The sequence below is a fragment of the Perca flavescens genome, chromosome 5 (assembly GCF_004354835.1).
Source record: "Perca flavescens isolate YP-PL-M2 chromosome 5, PFLA_1.0, whole genome shotgun sequence".
NCBI lineage: Eukaryota > Metazoa > Chordata > Actinopteri > Perciformes > Percidae > Perca > Perca flavescens.
Window position 1 is genome coordinate 8820946 of NC_041335.1, and position 18190 is coordinate 8839135.

The 18190-nt window shown below is 41.0% G+C and overlaps 2 protein-coding genes across 5 annotated transcripts in view; one reads left to right on the forward strand and one right to left on the reverse strand.

The window, feature by feature from the left end:
* The window catches only part of cacna1ba (calcium channel, voltage-dependent, N type, alpha 1B subunit, a), a 228730-nt gene that overhangs the window by 167436 nt on the left and 43104 nt on the right, over nt 1-18190 (reverse strand). The window lies entirely within an intron of this gene.
* LOC114555210 (piggyBac transposable element-derived protein 4) lies at nt 1287-10348 on the forward strand. Its single transcript, XM_028577446.1, has 2 exons — nt 1287-1529; nt 7427-10348. Exons 1-2 carry the CDS (start codon nt 1393-1395, stop codon nt 9357-9359), a joined length of 2070 nt encoding a protein of 689 aa, XP_028433247.1. The 5' UTR covers nt 1287-1392; the 3' UTR covers nt 9360-10348.

Here is an 18190-nt window from a genome sequence, read left to right on the forward strand (position 1 = left end):
CAGTGTAAAATGATGTATGTATAATCAGGAAAATGTACTTAAAGTATTAAAAGTACTCAATGCAGAAAAATCCTCCCTTTTTAGAAACTGGAAATAATGAAAAAAGTTCTGTCAATCAAGTCAGTGTTTATTGGTCTAATCATTTCAGCTGTACTTGTAGGCCTGTATATTGTTGGGTAGTTTATTTTCTTTTGTGTGCAAAAACTAGTAACTGAAGCTGTCAGATTAATTTAGTGGAGTAAAAAGTACAATATTTCTCTCTGAAATGTAGCGGAGTAGAAGTAGAAAGTAGCATGAAAAGAAAAAACTTAAGTAAAGTACAAGTACCTCAAATTTGTACTTAATTACAGTACTCAAGTAAATGTACTAATTTACATTCCATCACTGCCTGAAATCATACACAAATGATAAACGAGAAAGGTGACAGAAAGTGAAGAACACAGTAGACCCCAGTAATACCAGAGAGAGTAGTTGCAAAGAACTGACACTGCTTGTAATTTATCAACTTTAGTTAAGTTGATGAATTATACATTTTCCAATGCCTGAGTGGGCTTATATCAAGCTTTCTGTACAATCAGATGGCACTGTGCTGTAATACTACAAATGTTGATACATTAATACCAAAGATAGGAGTTATATTGAATAATTAGTGAAGCTAAAGTGTATGACATGAATACATGAAAATGTATAGCTTCAGCCAACGTCCAATTTCAGGTAAAGAGTCAGATATAAAGTAAATAACTCTACTTCTACAATAGTTTTGTTTGGTGCATAAAGTAATATTTCAGACTTTTTTTTTGTTATGGTTCAAAATCGGAGTATCCAGTCACTTTTTTTGGTCTGAGCTAGCTGTGTTGTTGCTGTATTAATACTATAAAATAATATAACTGCTAAGATCATGTGAAGAAGAATTATTATAAGCTAAGGCGTAATTTCCACTGGGGACAGAGGGGACAATGTTGTGTGCATATAAGAGAAATGTGAATGTGAATTTTCCTGAAAATATTGTAACACCTCATTACTACTATGATGTGTAGTTAAACATAACAAACATCTACGTGATAAGATATATGAGCTAGCATGGTGATGGAAGGGATTTTAGGTTTGAGTAAAAAATGAGGGAATTTTTTCTTAAATATACAGCATTAGATATACATGTATTTAGTCTGAAGTAAGCTGTATGAGCCCTGATGTTACACACTCTAGCCTACAGTGGGTGGCGGTATGCAGCACCTAGACATATAGTTTGCGATCCGCCATTAAATCAGAGAAGAAGACGAAGAGCCTTCACCAAATATTCCAAAGAATTCTCTGAGCACACTTTGAAGCGCTAGCTAACTAACTTCGACTGGCTGCTTTTGAGACATTTTATTCCCTTTTTGCTTGAACAAAATGGTATCGTTCACCCGATACAGCACAAAAGAAGAAGATACATCAGAGGAGGGGGAGCTTGAAAGTGAAGACGATGGAGACTCAAGAGGAGAGAGTTTTCTCACAGACGAAGAGGAATTTGTTCCAGATGAGGATTTGTAAGTGCCATTCATTTATTTACAGTAGCGAAAATATGTACATGGATAGTTTTTATATTTGGTGATCTTTTGGGCAGAGAGAGAGAGAGAGAGAGAGAGCTAGAGAGAGAGAGAGAGAGAGAGAGAGAGAGAGAGAGAGAGAGAGAGAGAGTGTGTGCATGTTTTTAATAAGGTAATTTACCTACACCATTGCAAAATGATTGCAAAAAGGGTATGGAATTTCAAGAGTGTGAGTGTAGGTTTCCGGACAAATAGCGTCCATTCGGCTACTTTATTATATTATTAGTTGACTCTATTAGCATGTTTTGATTTAGTAAGTTGCGATAAACAGGGTGTGTACATTTTACCACTCGCCTCCGATTCAAAACAGTGTCCTGCCCCCCTCCCACATGCTCGATGAAAGCAGCAACATGCACATCCAGTTACTTTCATAATAGATACCGCATTGGCCGCTGCTATTAAAAAATGTAAACGTAGATACTGCTTCCGGCTTGTGAGAAGCTTCCAATGGGGTACTGCATAAGGCGGGAAGCCCTGTACATTCCAATGCGAGTGCTCAAACGCGCATAAAGCACAAGGGGCTCTTAATACATCCATGGGCTTTATGCACAAAGCGTAGTTCCTATGGCGCCATTTTGTTGCTATCAAGCCATCCCCCCCCCCGTTAGCATCCCATTGACTGCCATTCATTGTGACGTCACTTTGACAGCGAATAACCTTACATCTGAACCTTTTTAAAGACTTAATTTGTCCATTGTTATTTCTAAAGAAACAAGACAATATATAAAAGGCTCATTTACCCCGTATCTCATGTTATGGCTCCATAGACGTTTTTTTTTTTTTTTTTTTTTTTTTTTAAATAGGCTAACAATGTGTCATAACCACGTGACACTGTCACATATAGTAGAGACTTACATTAGGTGTTTAAGTTTAATTACTAATGTTAACCCTTGTACTGACTTCGGGTCACATTGACCAGTTTTACATTTTTGTTTTATATCACAAAATATTGGACGTAGAAATAAGCGCTGAAAATGTGTAGAAGAAAAATTTAACAATTTAAAACCTTGGAACAAGCAAAAACAAACAAAGTGTTTTTTCAAGGTTGACGGGAAGACAACATAAGAGTTAACTAGCATTTTAGTTAGCAATGATTAGCCTGTGCCCATGTAATCTCCTTACATACCTATGCTCTCCGTCTCTGCAAGATTGGGAATGATTGAGATTTCTCTTGGCACAGCTACCAGAAGACTTCCAACTTTCAGACAGGTTGCTCATCAAATTTACGTCGTCTTTCTCAGTTCGAGGCTGCGCAGTAACGCTCAGCGCTCACCGGAAAAAAGTGCTTCTAATATCCTTCACTGGTCTCCGTCCAGAGCAACTGGATCTGTTGGTCCATTTTATATACATGGATGCTTCTCTGCCGCTGACATCTTGGGACGGACACCTGAGTCTTTCTGACCATAAAGACTCCCAGAAAAAGCCAGACCTTTGTGCGACTTTTGTCCTGCTTTTTGATGGCCGTGCAAAATAAATGCCAAACTGAGCAACATAAAATAACATTTCCAAATGACAAAAGGTGTTTTACAATATGTTACTGTCACGAATGTGTTGAATTTCATATTAGACACGATAACAGACGTAAGTTACTGTCCCGATAAAGTATGTTTTACTAAAGTAATTAATATATAGGAATGTCACAGACCAAAAATCTAGTAGACGGTAGGCCTACCGATACCACGAAAAGTACACAGTACTCAATACAAAAGTTGATACTGGGGTATAGGGCTGCACGATATGAGGAAAATATCTAATTGCGATTATTTTTGACTGATATTGCGATTGTGATATGATTCATGATATTGGAGTAGGGCTGAAAGATTCTTTTATTTTTTTTTTTTACCAATATTGCGATTTAAAATGCGATTATTTTTTAAGTATTATTTAACAAAGACAAACAAATGATTGTATAACTAACACAGTATTAGATGGATTAAACAAACTTGTCCTTTACATATATATTGATTAAATTAGGTGATGCATGAATTTATAAGAATGACATTATTTATAAACTACTTTAATCATAGTGACTGATTTGTTGAACGTCCAGCCTTGTAATAATTACCATGACAACATAAAGCACTGACAAATAAGCCTCTGTGAACTTGACTGGACAGTCTTTAAATATGTCTATGTGCACAACGAGTTCGGTACTTATTTTTCTACAGTACCTTAGGTACCAGGGAATGCAATCCTACTGGACCTCACATTTGCAATTTTAGAACAATGAGCAGGGAGTCAGGATGTTTTTTCTCTACGTTAGTTATCTGGTCGGCCAGGTGCAGTAAAGCCTCCCTAACACAGGCCTGAGGCGGAATGTAGACACGACCAGAATAAACGAGGAAAACTCCTGCTGTGAATAAAAGAGTTTGCAGATTATGAATAATGTCTCTAAGTGAGGGCTGCATGATTTCTTCAGCACTGTGACATCTGTACACCAACCTTCGTTTAGGTAGAGCCAGAGTCCGCCTCCCCTTGTTTTTCCCGTGAGCTCCAGTACGCGATCCGCCCAGGAAAGATTGAATCCCGGCAGGTGAAGTGCGCTGTCCGGAATGCGCGGGGTGAGCCAGGATTCGGTAAAACGGAGGGCGGCAGATCTGCAGAAGTCCGAGTTAGTTCTATTGAGGAGCAGCAGTTCATCCATTTTGTTGGCCGTAGAGTGGACATTCGCCAGGTGGATAGAAGGGAGCGCAGTGCGAAAGCCCTGCTGTCTGTTTAACCAGCGCGCTTCCCCCTTTCGGTGTCTCCGGTAGATCCATACAGAGCTGCTGCTCCTCCTACTAATAACTCCGAGAAAGTTCCAGGTTCAATAAAAAGAGGTGGAATAGTATGAGCAGTTGAAGGTCCAATATTTAAGACCTTAAACAGTTTTAAAAAAACAACAACACAAAAAGCACAATTCTTAGTTTTGCGTAACGTTAGCTTCGGTATGGCAACCTGACTAAAATATGTGCGGAGGGCATGACGTACCGCTGAATCCAGTGTATTTATCAAAGCAGTCACCCCAGGCTTGGTCACAGGACTGAGGTGCATCCTTTTTTTCGTGATAAACTTTTACTGCTTGAGTAATTTCCACGTTGTGTTACTGAAGTATGTTCATATGGAGTTACGCGATCAGTGATCCCTGTCGGGTGGCATTTCGCTTACTTGACAGTTGACAGCCTGGTGTTTGGCTTTTTAGCCATGCAACTATCATACATGGCTTTGTGGTGGTTTTTTTAAGTGGTGATACAGGTTAGTGGCGTTGCCCCGTGAGATAGCAACATTAGCAAGGCACGTTTTACACAATACGTGACGGTTTGCAGCAACTTGTCAAGTGACCGGGGGTGTAATCGCAGCTTCTGCGATTAGTAAATCTAATTTTAACATATCGCAATTTAATTGCAAATGCAATTAATCGTTCAGCCCTACTGGGTTGTGTAAAAAAACAAAAGAAAGTACTTAACATTAATTCCTTTATTTAAACTTTTTTTTGTGGGGGGGACGACACTTTTCTGTTTGGAGTGAAAGGAGAGCGTGATTTACATGTAATCTGGAGAAAACAACCGTTTTCTGGACCCACAGCTGTGTTACAGTAAAGCCTGAAGCTGAATGCGTTCAAGCCGTCAGTGAGCAACGTGCACAGAGATGAGGGGCTATTCTCTACTTTTTCGTGCTGGTCGGCGTTCTTCTTCTTCTACAGCATTTAGCGGCAGACTAGAACATTTGCAATTTTAGGCGTATTACCCCAGTCAGGTCCAGTAGGATTGCATTCCCTGGTACCTAAGGTACTGTAGAAAAATAAGTACCGAAGTTGCAGTTTTTGCATTGATTACAAAATTACGTCGATCTCAATAACGTGCGTCGGAATAAAGGAAGGTCCTGACACACCAAGCCGACGCCTGGGTCTAGTGGCGACGACGGCCAGTGCACCTAATGTAGATGATCAGGCTTTTTTTTTTTTGATTTGAAAAAGAAATCACAAGCTATAGGGAACCACAATATTGGTCTAGGGTGCGATTTCAATTTGATAATGGATCCTGTTCTGGACTAGCCTGGATACCAGCTGAACTTAGCCTCGCCCACAACATTTGAGGTCAGGAAGTTCATATTCTGACTAGAATCTGAGTAGGACGACATCAGGCTAGTTCTGGACTACAGTGGGGTGCAGCACGCAGGGCTCCCAGAGCCTCGCTCACATTACAGAGGATGAGTAAGATTTTAGTTGTGAAAAATAATACAGCATCTACAATACTTAGGCCTGTTTATTTCAGAAGGTCTAAAGGGAAATACTAACATTCTCTCTATCCAAGGAGAGAGAGAGAGCGGATGACTGTTCACTTGAGTTCGTGGAGCAGATCATCACATTCACTAATGTGGCTGGTAGTTTGAGCAAAATCACCCGCCATTGCACAAAAATAATTCCCTACATGTTTACAATCGGGTTGACAAATTCATCAAAATATATCCCTGCATATGGATGAATATATGATGGAATAGTGGAATTATTATATATAATATATATTATTATTATATTACTGATTTCCTTTAACGCCCACATAAAACAAATCTCAAGAACAGCCTTTTTTCACCTGCGTAACATTGCCAAAATTAGGCACATCCTGTCTCAAAACGATGCAGAAAAACTAGTCACATACATTTGTTACTTCAAGGCTGGACTATTGTAATTCCTTATGATCAGGGGTCTGTTCCACAAAGCAGGTTTAGTGAAAACTCTGAGTTTGTTAACCTTGAGATGAGGGAAACTCTGGGTTTTCCGTTTCAGAAAGAGAGGTAACTTAACCTCAGAGTCAGTTACTGTGGTAACTGAGCCTGTGAACCTAACCTGTTCGGGAGCAGGTTTTCTTCAAGAAACCTTGAAGAAACTCGAGGTTTATTCTCTCTCATTTCCTCATTCAGTCATTCAGTCTGTATCAGGCGCATTTTAATGCAGTTTGTTATCTGCATGAATAAAAAAACGTATTGTTAGCCAGATTATAAAATGTTTGTCATGTCCTTTTGTCGACGATCCCGTTGATGAAAAAGCTGTATTACTTCACAGAGAGTTTACGTTTACGAGTTGATTGAACCAACTCATATCAGCTGTTCTGGAACCGAAAACTCCATCTCAGGGTAAATCAACTCAGACATCAGGGTTAGACTCAGAGTTTGTTAAACCTCCTTCCTGGAACGGACCCCAGGTTGCTCAAACAAGTCCCTTAACCCTCCCAACCCCAAATAGCGCTGGCAGGTTTGAAAAAGCATGTTTTGATAAAAGATCGCAGAAAAAAAAAAAACACTACTCTAGAATCTAAAATAAAACATATTGTTTTTCGGATTCTCAAAATTCTGACCATCCATTAACTGCAGCCCACAGCATCAAACCACAGCACAGCCTAGTGTTAAGCAGTGGTGGAAGAATTATACAGATCCTAAGTACTAATATCACGCTGTAAAAAATACTACCTTAAAACACCTACAATGTTACTTAAGTAAAAGTATATTAAGTAAAAGTTATCATCATCAGCAGGAAAATGTACTTTAAAAGTTTTTCCTCGCCACTGTCGCACCAAATTCTTGCTCTTGGAGGGAATTGTTGGGTCTTTGTAAAGTATAGTGTTGTCTAGACCTAATCCATCTGTAAAGTGTCCTGAGATAACCCCGGTTATGATTTGACACTATAAATAAAATTGAATTGAATTAGAATGGACAAAATGTGTGCTTTTATGGCCAACACCGTTCTCCAAAGGTTAAGCATTCTCAGCCGATGTCCTCAGGACCTTTGTAAAAAAATAAAGACACTTATATCTGATACTCCAAACCTTAAATCTTTTTAATGATTGTTGTTTGTTCTACAGTGATGATTACCAACAGGATGATGAAGAGTCTAGCACCTCTTCTGGAGGACAAGATGCCAGCCCCCCTGCTGAAGAGCTTAACACCGCTCCTGCAGGACAAGATGCCAGCCCCCCTGCTGAAGAGCTTAACACCTCTTCTGCAGGAGAACATGCGAGGGCCGCTGCTGAAGATACTACCACCTCTGCTGCAGGACAAGATGCCAGCCCCTATGCTTCTACAGAAAGAGAGCAGCCTCCCCAGCGTGGGAGAGATCGTAGACAGACTAGACGACGATCTCCTTCTCCACCACACAGCAGGTCACAGGGATCCAGGTCCAAACGTGCACGACGTTTATCAAGTGGCTGGACCAAAACCACATCTGGATCTCCTCGTAAGCCTAAACCAGTATACTCAGCCACTTCCTGGAAAACTGAGGAAGATCCTGATGTATGTCCAGAGCGAAGAAAGTTTGTCCCAGCAAGACCCCCCGGACATAAACTGAACCCGGACAAAACGTACACACCGATGGACCTTTTCAAACTGTTTTTCAGCAATGAAGCAGCTCTAACCATTTGTCATCACACAAATAAACAAGCTGCTAAAAACACTGCAAAAGGAAAAAAATATCCATGGACTAACATCACCATGGAGGAGTTTTTCAGGTATGTGGGACTAACTTTCTTTGTAGCATTGGTGAAACTGAGTACGATCAGAGATTACTGGAAAAAAAACACAATTTTCAGTGTCCCTTTTGCAGCCAATATCATGACACGGGACAGGTATCAGGTGATATCTTGGAACATCCACATGAGTGATCCTGAGGAAGATGTTGAGAATGATAGAAAGAAAGGGACACCAGATCATGACCGCCTGTTTCGACTGAAGCCCCTCCTGGACACCATCAAAAATGCTTGCTTAGCATATTACCACCCCAGGCAGAACCTTGCGATTGACGAGAGGATGGTGGCGACAAAGGCCCATACTGGAATGACACAACACATGAAAGCGAAGCCGATCAGATGGGGTTTCAAGCTCTTTGTTTTGGCTGACAGCAGCAATGGCTACACTGTGGACTTTACTGTGTACACTGGAAAGTCACAGTTTGTCTCAGGCGTTGGACTTGCATATGACTCTGTGATGTCCCTGATGAACAAAGAATATCTGGGCAGTGGCTTTCATCTGTATGTGGATAATTTCTACACCAGTTCAAAACTCTTCAAGGATCTGTTTAGCCTGAATGTCGGAGCATGTGGCACATACAGAGGCAATAGAAAAGATTTCCCCCACACAGACTCAAATGCGCTGAAGAAAAATGCTCCTAGAGGCTCCATCAGGTGGATCCGTGAAGGCCCACTGGTTTTTGTGAAGTGGATGGACACACGTGAGGTCTCTATCTGCTCTACAATCCACCCGGCATTCTCTGGAAACACTGTGAAGAGGAGAGTCAAAACACGGGGTAGCGAATGGACCACAAAATGCATTCCATGCCCAACACCTATTGGGGAATATAACAAGCACATGGGCGGTGTTGATATGTCTAACCAGCTGATACAGTATTACTCTGTACGTCACAAGAGCATGCGCTGGTACCGGACCTTGTTCTTTCACTTCCTGGACATTGCAGCCACAAACAGCTACCTCCTCCACAAGGAGCTTTGCAGAGAGAAGAAGGAGGAACCCATGAGCCACAAGGACTTCCTGCAGGAGCTGACAGCCCAGTTGTGTGGTGTCACAGTTAAAACCCCTCCTGCCCAGACACGCAGTAGCCACGTACCTGTGGCTATTGCTGAAATACTTGATGTAAGCAGGAAGGCCTCATATGGACGAAGGTCCTGCGTAAACTGCAGACAGACCAGGAAGGTCAAACAGGCTACCCCCTGGAAATGTAAGGAGTGTGATGTGTCCCTCTGTGTCATTGCAGACAGGAACTGCTTTGAGGCATGGCACAGCTAACGTTTTGGACAAAAAGGAACTGGGACTTGACTAAAAGAACTGTAAATAGTTTTTAATCTGTGTTGGCTACAATGTTGGTTTTTCCCCACTGATCACCAAGGCCTTAGTCTGGCTCAATGGATGTACATTGTGGTAGAGTTTTGGCAAACTAAAAAGTAGCCTAGATTGGCAACCTGTGCCATCACGGCACTAAATCCAACTTGTATCGCAGGCGGTGTTCGCCAGTAGCGTTACTAGTTTAACCTCTTCTCAATAGCGTCGCTGTTTTCTGAATCACATAGCTTTTCAGTAGCATAGCTCTGTTATTGATCAAGTAGCGCCGTAGCATCCACATAAGTTCGTACGTTTCCCCGAGCTTTTCTGAAGCTCAAACACAGTGGAGCTATCTTGAAATAAAACTAAAACTGTGCTGCCGACAAGGAAATGAGAACTGCCACCATGTGGTCTTGAATCACTACACTCTCATTATGGGCTCTCTCATCACTCTCACTCAGGAGCGGCTGAGATAAGTGCAACACCTAGTTGTAAATTTTGGAACACTGATCCAGTCCGGTGTTTGGCTTGCTATCAAACCAGTATTAATTAACACCAGCCCTAATTGACCGTTCACTAAGCCCCGCCATCCTTAGTTACTGTTGCTACGCCTGACAAGCTTTCGTGCCTGGCACGTCTATTATAGTATGTATGCACCGGTGTCAGACATTCCCAAGGAGATAATTAGTAATTTTTGGCAAACAGGTGAAATATCTGAGAGAGCAAGACAAATGGGACTGCAGTATGCATTCGAGGGATATATCCACGACAAAATATGCAACCGATTAGTGAATAATTTCATCAAAATTGAAGCTAAACCCTATAGGTCATGCCTCATACGCTGACTATTCAAATGGAAACACACAAATTGAGGAACAGCTATGTTCATGCACAGCAGGGGAAGTGAAATTTGAAAATAATCGAATAATTAAAGCTGCGAGCAGCGATGGACGGGCCCTCGTGCCTCTGCGCGCGTCGGGGTTACCGGCGGACGCCGCTCCTTGCGGACGTGCATTTGCGCGGCAGTCAGACGCCAACAATGAAAAGGGAACTCCCTGCCAAGTTCAGCGATACCTCACACAAGACTCTATATCATAGGGTTCATTAGCTGTGAAAGGGGGCGTGGCCAAAGTATAGGGGGCGGGCCAACCCTTTACCAATAAAAAAATAAGTCTCTGCTGAGTTCATTGATACCTCACAAAAGACTACCAAAAACGGGTTACCATTTATGAAATGGGGCACAGAGAGGCGGGCCAAACCTTTACCAATAAAAAAGAGTCTCTGCCTAGTTCATTGATACCTCATACAAGGCTCTACCTTAAACAGGTCACCATTTATGAAAGGGGGCGTGGCTTAAGCATAGGCGGCGGGCCAAACCATGACCAATGAACAACAAAGTCTCTGCTGAGTTCAATGACACCTCACACAAGACTCTACCTTAAACGGTTCAAATGTTATGAAAGGGGGCGTGGCCTGAGTAGTTGGGCGTGTTCATATTATAGGGGGCGGCTCAGTATCACATGTAGACCACACATTCTGAGTTTCATGTAAATCGGATGATGTTTGTCATATAAGGAGCATTTCCTGTTGCCAGCGGGGGGCGCTATGACCAAAAGTCAATTTTGGCATGTAGGTGTCCTCAGACCTGGACCCTTGTCAATCATGAGAAATTTTGGGCAGATACGGCAACGTACACTCAAGTTACAACAACTTCTTTGTTCATCGATAAACACTCAAAATGTCCGCCACGCCCACACCGTCTGACAAAAAGTTTTTCTTTTAATAACTTTTCATCTTTAAGGTGTTGATATGATGCAGACCAAGTTTGAAGTCCATCCGATGAAATCTCTAGGAGGAGTTCGTTAAAGTATAGCACCTTGACTTTTAGGCCTACTTCCTGTTGCCACTAGGGGGCGCTATGAGTTTGAGTAAATATTGTCCAGTAAATGTCCTCACAGTTGGAGTGTTTTGAATTCTGAAAAGTTTCGAGCCAGTTGAACAATGTACACTTGAGTTACACCCACTTCCTGTTTCGGCGGCGAAACGCACAAAATGGCCGCCACGGCGTATGACGAAAAGTTTTTCTTTTAACAACTTTTCATCTTTAACGTCTAAGAGGGCACAGACCGAGTTTGAAGTTGATCGGATGAAATCTCTAGGAGGTCGACACGACAGGAGTACGACATGTGGAAATGGCACTAATTTCGAACTTTGAATTCTAAATGGCGGACTTCCTGTTGGGTTTAGGGTATGGCTCTAATGAAGTTTTATATACATCTTGACATGCTTCATATGTGTACCAAGTTTCGTGAGTCTACGATAAACGCACTGCAGGGGCTAAATTTTTTATGTTTTGTAGGGGGCGCTAGCGAGCCATTTTTGTGCGCCTATTCCCGAAACCCTTAAAATACGTAAATGTTCCCCAGACTTGATGCGACCGCCAATTTTGGTGAGTTGTTGAATATGTTAAGCCCCATAAAAAGGCGATTAATTTGCCGTAATAATAATAATTCCTTCAGTTTCAATAGGGCCTTCGCCGCTGTCGTCGCTCGGGCCCTAATTATAAATCAAACAGCTTATCCATAAATCTTGTGGAATAAAAACAAGACATTAGCCTGAACACTTTGCAATGATAACATTCTCCTGCTTATATTTTTAGCGATTAACAACATTCTGAAATATATTTTAAAGTATGTCAGTGAGCCTCCGTCTTGCCTTTAATCATCTTAAGGACAATTCCGGCGCAAAACGAAGATAGTTTAGAAAGACAGTAGCTCCCAAGACGGCAGCTGCCTGCATACGAGAATGTGACTGTCTTTATAATCTCTTTTTAATAAACTGTCTGTACACTTACAATGTTCTTAATGCTTCGGTTAACATTTAGGGACCCTCATTAGGCTACCGTTGAAGTGTGGTGATATTTTTAGCCTTTTATTTGAGCCGATTTTTGTCTTTACTTTCCCTGTGCCCCGAATACTATCGTTGTAAGCTAATCAGCGGTCCGCGCTAGCTTGTTTCAAGCTACAAACACATTAGATTAGCATGAAAACATGTCCCAGAGAGCAATCGAGTGGGTACACATCTGTTATCCGCTAGGTTTATTTTGCGCCGGAATTGTCCTTTATTTTACGTTCAAATATATGCATTATGAACAAAGAACATAATTATTTCCAAGCAATGCTGTGCTGAGTTAGCTACCTAGCTAACATAGCGTGTTCTTGCCTTGGAGCAAACGTACGTAGGTGTTTTTGTTAATCTTTCGACATTTAGCCTCCCACACTGCTTGATCCACGCCCGGCATTTCTCCCCTTGGGTTTTAGGTTTCGGGAAGGGAAAAAATTCCACCACCCCATCCAAACTTTTAGGACACCGGATATCAGATTTGCACAATCCATACACACAACGCTTCAGCATGTTTCCCTCGCTCGAAAGCTTGACAGACCTCCCACACCTAGTTATGGTTGCTAAGCCACAATTCGCCTATGGCCGTTTTCGGGTGTGGCTTAGCGAAGGGTCAGTTGCTGGAATAAAGCTCCGCCCAGGACAGTTGTGATTGTTTTAAAGAAATACAAACAACCTGATTGTTTTTGTTTTTTTTCTGATCCCAGTATAGATAGGTGGTGTAGCCGGACTTTACTACAGCACTGACACAGCGCTGTAGATAGATTTGACAATGCGAGACTACCAAGGCCTAGAAAAACAAATCTCAAAAGCCCAAAGTCTTGTTCACTATTGTTTTATGTATGATTGTAAATAAATATCTGTGATTTAACTTTTTATTTTGTCTTCATGGTCATATAACTATACTGACAGCCCAGTTTTTCTTTAAATAAAATGTATATAACCTGATTACGTCTGGTGTATTCATCTGTAATCACAGCGCGTTAATGCACAGAATTTGTGGATTTTGGTTTCATTAATTTGTTACAGTTTTCAGCGGTGATCCAGAATGAAAATCTGCATAATTTAGGGACCGTTCGGTATTTATGGAAAGGACCACCGGAGGAAAATAGGGGAGGTTTTTTTTTCTTTGTTGATGGGAGGGTCATCCATTTTTTTTTAGTCTAGGGGGGAGGATCACCCAACTTTTGTATTCATGAGAACATCAAAATTTCAAAGTGGTTTGTTTGGTGAATATTTATCTATGTAGCTCACATATAAATACAAAACTGCTTTGCTAGCTCCATCGTGTTGTAACTAAGACATCTGCTGAAAAAATAATTGTATTCATTAGCATGATTGCCTACTGTTTAGTTAAAAAACATCCAAAACACCGTACGAAAACATAGCGGACCAGAAGCAAGCTTTTATTTAGAAAAGTCGAAGCTTGCAGACAGCACCAGTCAGGAGGGCATGAGACGAGGGGGGTCTCGAGGCTGCAACCATACCCGACTCAAATATCCTTTCGGCCCCGGTGATTATTTGTGAAATTATGCAAACGACAGCCTTTTCAAGGCATTTGAGAAGGAAGGAGTGGTAGCATGCAAGCTCCCAATGATGCACGTCTGAGAAATCGAGTTTTGGATAATGTTCAGCTTTGGCAGCTTTACCTATGCTAAAATATACAATGACTGAGGAAGCCTAGTGACGAGTCCATAGCAACCAGTGTTGAATTTGTTATTACCCAGTGTGCTTTGTTGGTGTTGGGTCTCAATGTTTTATTGTTTTATTTCATGTGAATACTAGTTTACTAGATGAGTAACTTAGTATTTGAAGTAATGCAGTAATGCAGGAAGTGTGCATTTAGTTTCCATGATTGTTGTGTTTCCACAATGTTAGTGAGTAAATCTACTGAAATGGCCCCCACACCATAACAGAGGAGTGGGATGTGTCAGATGAGAATGCAGAGGTTTAGTCACGTATGTCATGACTGTAAAAAAAACAATGGGCATCTGTACATCTTTGCCAAGCACAAACCAGCACAGAAGGCATCAATAAATTGTTGGGGAGGGTCATCCCTTTTTTTCCATATCATTTTGGATGGTCATACAAAATATATTGCTGGTGAAGGGAGGGTCAGGTCTATTTTGGCTAAAGATCCCAAAACTCCTCCGGTGGCCCCTGAAATAAATAACAAACGTGTTAGCGGACTGTTTTTCTGCTTGGTGTGGAGATGTGTTAGCATTCTCAGTTATATATATATATTTTTGTTTAAAATATGCAGAAAATTCTGCAGCTGCAGATTTCGTGTGCCCTGATTATAACAAATAGGCAGTAGAGGGTACTAGCATCCACAGTAAGGACATTCTTGTCCATATGTCTAACTCTTCTGACAGCTGCTGTGTACTTCCTTTAACTGTCTTTTCTGTTGGTTATATATATAAATATCCTCATGTGCAACTACTCTAGTACTATGTGTGGTAGATAGCTTAATTTTAACCATTAAAACAATAATTTCAAGGAAAAATGTAAGATGAAGATTTGCCATCTGCTCAAATTTGACCGCAGGATCATTTGTGTAGTTTGATATGCTCTAAAAAAACAATTCACCAACTTTACAAAGTACCGCTAGCGAGTGTGTATCTGTTTAGCTCAGCCTCTGACTGAACATACTGAACAAAACCTCAGTATAAATATCTCTCTCCATTTCATTATATTTCAATCCTAACTCCAAAATATTTTAATAATTGTAATTTCCCCACTGGGGACTAATACAAATGAAAGTATTTTTTAAAAAAGTACAAAAATAAATAAATCATATTTTTTCATTGACATAGTTCAGCTTCAGCCCTATCTCAGTTTCACCCAGCTCTCTCTACTCCCCCAGCCATGGACCAGACAGATACTCTACCCATCTCATCACCGTGTGATTGTAAAATCCTGTGCTCCTGCAAAGTGGAACATTATATTTATTAATTAAGCTATTATTTTAAGTCTTAATTTTCTCTCTAAATGGTCTTCATACAGTGACAACAGTCCCACTGCTAGCACTGTATGTTAGTTTGATGTGGAAAGTGACATGAGGGTGGTGTCAGACTCTCCAGGGGATCCTTCAACGGTCTTATGGCCCTCCTCGCCACTGAATGAGGGACCTTGTGTCTTCATCTGTCCCTAACAAGATGGATTATATACATATCATATCAAGGCAGAAACAGCACTGTTGATACGTTATAACATTACTGTTAACGTTACTGGCTGATAATCATCGGCTAATAGCTATGTTACCGAGCTAACGTTCACCACTGAATATTTACAACTTGTTAAGATCGCACATCTAACACTAAAATCTTCTACAGTTAGGATGACTATTCAACACAATAAACAACACCAAAAGTATGCCACAACACATGCAACGTTAAGTTAAAACGCATTTGCCATTTTTTAACTGTGTCGCTGTTAGCTAAGGTTATCTTGCTGATTTGGTGTTTTTGGCAACTGCTGTTGTGGTCCTGCTCGATGCCCACCCATCCCGCCCTGCACTGGCAGCCGCTGCTGTGGTCCTTCTTGATGTAGTGTAAGTGGAAATACTTGAGGAACCTTTGTATGGAACCCATGGAACCGGGTAGGGGGAAGTTTAATAAAGGTGCACGGTACTGACGATGCAGTCACGTCTTCTTTTGTCTCCCAGTTGAACACTTGATGCCCACCCATCCCGCCCTACACTGGCAGCTGCTGCTGTGGTCCAGCTCGATGCCCTGGACTGATAGAACTAACTAACTACTATTTTTTCTAGTCATAGTTCGATTATCTTTATTGCTACTATAATATATATACCCTGCAGTGCCCTGCAGTGCTCTGCTACATCCTGCTACGCCCTGCAGTGCTCTGCTACATCCTGCTACGCCCTGCAGTGCTCTGCTACGTCATCATGAACTACTATTTCTAGTCATAGTTCCATTATCTTTATTGTGACTATAATTGCCACTGTTCATCGTACCCTCAACCGGCACAGTCAGACACCGCCTACCAAGAGCCTGGCTCTGTCCCAGGTTTCTCGCTAAAAGGAAGTTTTACTCACCACTCAAGGTTTCTCAAGTTTTTCCTCGCCACTAAATGCTTGGTCTTGGGGGAATTATTGGAATTGTTGGGTCTTTGTAAATTATAGAGTGTGGTCTAGACCTACTCTATCTGTAAAGTGTCTTGAGATAACTGTTGTTATGATTTGATACTATAAATAAAATTGAATTGAATTGCATAGCACATTACAGTACGGTACCAATATACTGTACGTTATAATTTGCTAAACCAAAGTCCTTACCGATTGCAAATTTAACCACCTAAAATACAGGTGGCTTATATGTTATATGATACAAGTAGGTCTATAGCAAAAAGACCCATGTACTAAGCAGTGGTGGAAAAAGTATACAGATCCTTTACTTAAGTAAAAGTACTAATATCACACTGTAAAAAATGCTCTGTTACAGTAAAACTCTTGCATTGTTACTTAAGTAAAATTATGTTAGCATCATCAGGAAAATGTACTTAAAGTATTAAAAGAAAAAGTATTCAATGCAAAACTAGTAACTAAATCTGTTAATTTAGTGGAGTAAAAAGTACAATATTTATCTCTGAAATGTAGCAGAGTAGAGGCAGAAGGTGACATGGAAAGAAAAGACTCAAGTAAAGTACAAGTACCATAAATTTATACTTACAGTCAGGGTGGGAAATTAACTTTGGCTGGTGGATGCCCAATTTTACCAGCCACATATAGTTTTTACCACACACTTTTTCCGGAATTTAAGTTTATAAAAGAAAGTGCACTAGCATATTTTGAATTGCTTCAATACATTATTATTATTATTATTATTATTAATACATATTTTATTAATATAGGCAAATAAAAAGTGATGTGAAAAAAAGCCTGCAAGACCATATTCTACAGTAATTGTAGGCCTACATGTTTAATGAACAAAACAAAAAATATCTCATCTCTCAGTAACAGCATTAAAGTGTCACTTAAGTCTTCTTCCGAGTCATCATTTTCCTCCTCAGACATCTCCTTTTCATCTTCAAGTTGGGTCTTTCTCTTCTTGGCTTCTCTTTCCAGGAAATCTGGCCTCGTGCTCTGACACTGGCCTGATACCACAGCTGTAAGGCTGAGTCGGGATCAAAGTCTTGATTGCATTTTCTGACGAAATGTAGGTTCGAAAGTAAGCAGTGCTCAAAGTGGGCCGGTACTCACCGGTACGTAGTGCCGGCACTTCTACATTTTACTCTTAAGCGTACCTGCACTTTTTCTTGCATACCGCTACTTCTCGCATGTCAGAGAGATTGACCCTAACGTTACATAAACTACACTACCCAGAGGGCACTACCTGACTCACCTCAGATCTTGACGAATCACACAAGGCAACCAGTTGGCCCACCTTATCAGAAGCTCGCTTAGCCACGGACACTAGTTCGGAAAAGCTGTCTGATGCCTGCAGCCTGACCGTAACAGATTTTTCACTGCTGAAAACCTAGAAACTAAAAAGAAGTGTGTCGAGTTTGTAAGTCGTTACAAGTACTAAAAGAATGTGTGCCAGAGCCAGACACGTCAACAGTGGTCCAAGTCCAACCAGAAACATCAGGTAAGATTCATGAGCTTCAAACTAACGTTAACGTTGATGTGAGCGGAACAGCTAGCGTTAATGAGGAGTCTGCAGCTACCAACCTTAATGCAAACCTTAGTCAATGACACGACGTCAACAATAATGTGAGTAACGAAACACATGGATGGCCTGACTGTTGGTCAAGGGACCAAATGATGTATTTTTGCTGCACGAACAGCTGGCTCATTTTTTAAGATAACAAACTGGGCTGCAAAACATGTAGCAGTCCCGTCACTTGCTGGCCAGACAGAGAGGGGACTAAGCTGT

Coding starts and splice junctions, on each gene's coding strand:
- LOC114555210 (XM_028577446.1), top strand. CDS start 1,393: ATGGTATCGTTCACCCGATACAGCACAAAAGAAGAAGATACATCAGAG. Junction 1,530..7,426: donor TTTGTTCCAGATGAGGATTT/GTAAGTGCCATT, acceptor TTTGTTCTACAG/TGATGATTACCAACAGGATG.